Source organism: Rhincodon typus, chromosome 10 (genome assembly GCF_021869965.1).
Source record: "Rhincodon typus isolate 14 chromosome 10, sRhiTyp1.1, whole genome shotgun sequence".
In the NCBI taxonomy this organism is placed as follows: Eukaryota; Metazoa; Chordata; class Chondrichthyes; order Orectolobiformes; family Rhincodontidae; genus Rhincodon; species Rhincodon typus.
This window is the reverse complement of record NC_063341.1, coordinates 77,691,581-77,697,854: the sequence shown is the minus strand read 5'-3', so window position 1 is coordinate 77,697,854 and position 6,274 is coordinate 77,691,581. Positions and strand designations below refer to the sequence as shown.

Genomic DNA, 6,274 nt, shown 5'->3' with positions numbered 1-6,274 from the left:
TTAAGCCATTAGAGGTAGAAAGAACAAGAGTTTAATTAAGGCCAACATGCCTGTATGTGCAAATGAAAAGCCTCTTTAGATGCAATTTATTCACTTGAAGCTTCTGCAACTAGAAACATGTAAAGCTGTAGTATTACAAAATACCACAGCACAGAAACAGGCCGTTCAGCCCAATGGTCTGTTCTGTTATTTATGCTCCACATTAGCCTTCTCCCCTCTTCACTGAATCCTCTTAGAATATCCTTCTGTTCCTTTGTTCATCATCTGCTCATGCAGCTTTAAATGCAGCTACGTTGTCTGTTCAATCAATATTGGTGTAAGCTCTGTTCACAAAGTAAAGATAATTCTCCTGAATTCCCCATTGGGTTTATTAGTGACTATTTTACATTAATGAAATCCAGTTCGAGTCTGTCTTCACTGTATACATCACATACACCCTTGGCCACATCATCCCATTCAGGACAGGGTTCACCTGTAACCACAAACCTGTGACTTTCAATGCCAAATGTGACTGAATACTAGAACATCAAGACGATACTAGAACAAGTAGAGGACAAGTCTGTGTAGGCTGTGCTAAGATATTTTACATTGTGTTCTGTCGTTAGGGGCGTTGTAACAAATATCTCTAATTGGGAACAAACTAAACCTGCTTCACAGTACTTGAGTCATCTGTACAGACACCAGTTTGACTGCTACACAAGCCAAACTGGAACACTGGCAAAGTTTCTACGTAAATCAACACCAGCTGCATCACGTCCAAGTGCCAACCTAAGGTTCTTTCTCAGTTTAAAAAAAGTTGTGTCAAGTCCACACTGAAAGGTCAGCACTTCTAAACCATTGTCCTGCTGCTTTCTGTTGGCACTCTGCAAAAGTTCGACTCCTGTTTATTTGAAAAGGACGAGTGAACAATATATTAAGTTTTAGTTTGAAGAATTTCCCACTGCACAATCCACACAGCAATCGTGATCAGTTTTGCTCCTGCATTTTTAATCCAGAGTGCTTGTCTTCAGGCTGAATAAGGTAAACTCCATGGAGAAGGGAAGGGACTTGTCCAGTTAACCTTGCCTTCAATCTTTTAAGGAAAACTCCTGCCTGAGAATGCGCTTTTCCTCTTCAACAAAACTTTTCTCCCTGTTCGCTTGTCCCTGATTTCGCTTACGTTTTTCCTTCTGCTGAAACGTTTCAATCTTGCGTTTCTTTGCAGACAAGTCATTCCCATCTTCTTCATCTGAAAGCAGAAAAATATTCACCCACATAAACTCAGTTTGATATCTAATGATCACATGAAAACCAACTACAATAGATTTCTTAGTTTCAGTTAGAAGTGGCCTGACTTGCAGCAAATCGAGTTAGGCAAATAAAACAGCCAATACCTTTTATTTAATTCATTCACAGAATGAGAGTCACTGGCCATTTATTGCCCATCCCTAATTGCAGTTAAGAGTCATCCACATTGCTGTGGGCCTGGAGTTTCATGTAGGCCAGGACAGGTAAGTTAGGCAGATTTCCTTCCCTAAAGGACATTAGTGAACCAGATTTTCTTGACAATCGGCAATGGTTTCATTAGACTCTTAATTCCAGATCTGCCGTGGCAGGATTTGAATTCGGGTGCCCAGAACATTACCTGGGTCTCTGGATTAACAGGCCGTCGCCTCCCGAGATGAATGCATATCCGAGAACATTTACCATAGGGAGAGTTCAACCTCCATTGCGCTTCTGAGCTTTCATTTAGATAACAGCAAGAACCCAAAACAAGTAGGAAAATAGCGTTGAGGAAAAATTAAATTCAAGTTTTTGGAATTTGGCTCAAATGGAAACAAACTGATGAGTGATCCGGAAACATACATGGAAAGAGGCTCACGGTAATCTTTCAACCCTCTTCCGATTGAGCTGGAATATTCTATGCATTCATACAAAAATCCAGACAGATTTTCCACAAGACTATCTTTTCCCCCACACACTCCGTTAATTACCATAGAATAGTAACAGATAAATAGAAATTAAGTGGCCAATTAGGAATCTTCCAAATTTGGTCTTACTCATGGTATGAGAATGCATCCATACAGAATACAACCAATCCCACGAAAGCTCACGCAGATAATTTGGAAAGCTCATAATTGAATTGTAGATACAATTGAAAAATAACAAAAACCACAGAAAATAATTTTCAGACTGTCTCTTAACTTAAAAGTCCACAGCTTTCAGGAGATTTGCAAGAAAGCTTTAAGACCAAACAGAGGAGTCTTGTTCAATCAGTAATAGCAGGAAGGTATCAGAAGCTGAAGTCTGAGAGGTAGTCAGGAGGATAGGAATCTTACAGCACAATGAACTGGCCAGTAAGTCATGACCTCTGGGTGTCTACCCCCACTACAAGGACATCTGTAGATGAGATAGGAGGATGGTGGACACTGACTCTGACACACGAGAGACAGTCACTAACAGCTCTGGAAGTTGACTATTTCGAAGGCCATTGGACAATGTGAGCAGAAACAAACAGCTTAGATGGCCAAGAAGAGGGCCCAGAGAAAACAAAGGCCTGTTTCTTCCTATCAGCTCTACTAGCCTCATTATTTTAATTATCACCATTAAATCAGCCTTCACTGGCCACGTCCTTGCAAATATCTTCAACCCTTTCTACCACATGATCACATCATGCTGGATGTTGGTTAACAGCTCTGTATGCAGTACTCTATCTGGGCCTTACAGTACAGAACCAGCTCTCAGCTCTTAAACTCTAGTCAGTGTGGTCAAGGAAGGAAAATATCCCACATGCCTTCCTAACTGCAACAGCTTCTCTAATTCATCAAGTTGTGTGAGTAAGTTAACAGAATTGTGACAGAGCCAGGTCCCCATCATTTTGCATCCACAAACCTCTGGGCTCAGGGTCTTCCTGAAACAAACTGACATTTAACACGTAATGCATTTAAACACAGTTAAAGTTTGCCAAGTGTTTGAGCGACTGGGGCTTGCTCCTACCTGAGTCGGAGATTTCGGGCTCTTCTGGAAGCAAGGTGGCTCTGCGTTGTGGAGCATCCTCACCATTGTCCTGATACATGCATGACCACTTAACTGCCATGTCCACACCCGATGGTGGTTTTTTCTCTTCCACTGCATATGTGTCTGGTGGAGGCACAGCATTTGTTTTCCAGACCTTGAACTCTTTTGGCGGCTGTCAAATGAGCAGAAAAATTTAGCCATGTAAACCATTAGTACAAAAAAAAATAAACAATCCATTCACTAAAAACAAACTTAATTATATTAATAAAAGCCATGTTCTGATGAAAGACCATCAAACCAAAATGTCGACTCTGTTTTTCCTCACACATGCTGCCTGATCTGCTTACTTTCTCTTGCATTTTTAAATTCTTACTGCATTTATATAATGTATTGAGAGCGGGAGGCCGCTGGTCAGCTCAGTTGGCTGGAATTAAGCAATGTTCACCTGCACATCTGCCAATGTGGTATACTGCATCCGCTGTGGCTTCCTCTACATTGGGGAAACCAAGCGGAGGCTCGGGGACCGCTTTGCAGAACACCTACGCTCGGTTCGCAATAAACAACTGCACCTCCCAGTCGCAAACCATTTCAACTCCCCCTCCCATTCCTCAGACGACATGTCCATCCTGGGCCTCCTGCAGTGCCACAACGATGCCACCCGAAGGTTGCAGGAACAGCAACTCATATTCCGCTTGGGAACCCTGCAACCCAATGGTGTCAATGTGGATTTCACAAGTTTCAAAATCTCCCCTCCCCCTACCGCATCCCAAAACCAGTCCAGCTCGTCCCTACCTCCCTAACCTGTTCTTCCTCCCACCTATCCCCTCCTCCCACCTCAAGCCGCACCTCCATCTCCTACCGACCAACCTCATCCCGCCCCCTTGACCTGTCCGTCCTCCCTGGACTGACCTATCCCCTTCCTAACTCCCCACCTACACTCACCTTTACTGGCTCTATCCCCGCCTCTTCGATCTGTTTGTTTCCTCTCCACCTATCCTCTCCTCTATCCGCCTCCCACTCTCTCCCTATTTATTTCGGAACCCCCTTCCCCTCCCCCTTTTCTGATGAAGGGTCTAGGCCCGAAACGTCAGCCTCTCTGCTCCTATGATGCTGCTTGGCCTGCTGTGTTCATCCAGCCCTGCACCTTGTTGTCTCAGTTGGCTGGAAGGCTGGTTTACAATGAAGAGTAATATCAACAGTGTTACCATGAAGATCTCTCCTTCTCAACCTCTCCCCTCACCTGAGACATAGTGACCCTCAGATTAAATCATCACCAGTCACCTCTCGCTAATGCAACTAACACCTGAAGAAGGACCGAGGCTCTGAAAGCATGTGGTTTCAAATAAACCTTTTGGACTATAACCTGGTGTTGTGTGATTTCTGACCTATCCATCCCAGTCCAACATCGGCACCTCCACATCATCTCTCTAATAATAGAGTAACTCCATGGTCCAGCAGGAATATGAAGACTTTACCAGTAACGTTAATGTATTACAAAGATGCTTCATATTTAATATTGCTTGGGTGGAGTTAGTTTTTAAAGGATTGGGGAAAAATCAATTCATTTCAAATTACTGAAAATATCTGGAGTGGTTTCTTTAAAAGAGGAATTGAAAGATCATTGGGAGACATTTTTCTAATCAAGCCTTCCAAAAAACAAGTGACTGGTGAAAACTGCTGGCTTTAGACCCTACTGCGGCTGTTTCAAGATTGGAGAGCTCCCAATTTTATCAGATCTTCAGTTGGGGACAAGAAAGCAGTCATGTAGGGCTGCCCAGGTGCTCGCTCCTACTTCTGAAACAAAAGACCTCTTGTTGAGTTCAGGGTGAAACTTCCAAGGCCAGCACATCCTTCTTTAGGTACAGGGCTCAACCTGCTCACAATTTTCAATCCTTGGTCTGACCAAAGCCTTATATAGCCTCAGCATGACATTTCTTACAGGGTCAACATGGTGGCACAGTGGTTAGCACTGCTGCCTCACAGTGTCGGGGATCCAGGTTTGATTCTAGCCTCGGGCAACTGTCTGTGTGGAGGTTGCACATTCTCCCCGTGTCTGCATGGGTTTCCTCCGGGTGCTCTGGTTTCCTCCCACAGGCCAAAGATGTGCAGGTTAGGGTGGATTGGCCATGCTAAATTACCCCATAGTGTCCAGGATGTGTAGGTTAGGTACATTAGTCATGGGAAAAGGTAGAGGCTTGGGTCTGGGTGGGATGCTCTTCAGAGGGTTGTTGAGGGATTTTTGGGCCAAATGGCCTGTTTCCATGCTATAGGAAATATATAGTCTAGCCCTCTCAAAGTGAATGCTACCATTGCACTTGCCTTCCTAACTACTAATGTGGTCTGTTCCCCGGAACGCACACCGTGACAAACACTGACTGTGCCTGGAGCACCATCAACTTGGTGAAAGACACTCTTTGGTGTCCGAACCTTGTTGGTCTTCCAGAACAAGGAGATGACCCTTACTGAGTGTTGCAGACTGGCACATTCCAAGGCCCAGGACTACAGGCTGAGGGACGCACTAAAGCTTGGGGCAGCTACCGCCAAGGGGCAGTGGGGAAAAACCGCTGTCTGAGGCCTTCCTGCTGAAGGTAAATGGGGGCTGATTCAGTTATCGGACCCTCCCAGCGCCTCAAATATATATAAATATTAGTTTTGTGTAAGAGGTCTTTGGTTTGTTGGGATAGGGTCAACCTCCAATGTTTGTCTGTTCCCTTCATATGCTCCTGTACAGAACTACACTTCATTTGTGTCCATAAACATAGACATAAACAGATTTTTTTTATGACTAAACTATATGTTTGACCTTTCGGACTCTCCTCTCACCTCCTCCGGGGCCCTCACTACCCGCTTTTCCCAGTTGATGAGGCCGCTCGTCGGTCTGCCCAGGAAACTGGGTCTGGAGACGCTGCTGAACAGCTCGTCCGGCCGGGGCAGGGCGGCCTGCGAGCCCGGGGCCTGGGCCTGGGCCTGGGCCTGGGCCTGGGCCTGGGCCTGGGCCTGATCACAGTCACCGCCACCGCCCGGCTCCGGGACACCCACACCCGCTGGCCCTGCCCCCGTCCTCGGACCCGACTCAAGCTCCGGCTCCGACTCGCTCTCCGACCCCGAACTCCCGTAAGCGGCGAAATAGGAGAGAGGGTCCCGGTCCGCCATAGCCACCGGCACCGGCCGCCAAGGAGGCAGCGAGTGAACCCGCTCAATGTGACGGACTCCACCTCCCACACTCACCGCCCCCTGCAGGACACCAGGGGAATGAGCTCTGACCTCCCAGACTCAC

General features: G+C 46.0%; 1 protein-coding gene across 1 annotated transcript; it reads right to left on the bottom strand.

Moving 5' to 3' along the window:
• Positions 1-344: 344 nt before the first annotated feature.
• Positions 345-6,221, bottom strand: c10h1orf52 (chromosome 10 C1orf52 homolog). The gene is made up of 3 exons (XM_048602145.1): positions 5,821-6,221; positions 2,977-3,169; positions 345-1,228 (listed from the first exon to the last, which is right to left on the bottom strand). Exons 1-3 carry the CDS (start codon positions 6,148-6,150, stop codon positions 1,068-1,070), a joined length of 684 nt encoding a protein of 227 aa, XP_048458102.1. The 5' UTR covers positions 6,151-6,221; the 3' UTR covers positions 345-1,067.
• Positions 6,222-6,274: the final 53 nt, after the last annotated feature.

Bases quoted from the DNA above. Each gene is read 5' to 3' on its own strand.
- c10h1orf52 (XM_048602145.1), bottom strand. From the start codon at position 6,150: ATGGCGGACCGGGACCCTCTCTCCTATTTCGCCGCTTACGGGAGTTCG. The intron at 3,170-5,820 runs GTGAGAGGAGAG...CTCATTTGACAG, and splicing joins TAGTGAGGGCCCCGGAGGAG to CCGCCAAAAGAGTTCAAGGT. The intron at 1,229-2,976 runs GTAGGAGCAAGC...TTCTGCTTTCAG, and splicing joins GCCCGAAATCTCCGACTCAG to ATGAAGAAGATGGGAATGAC.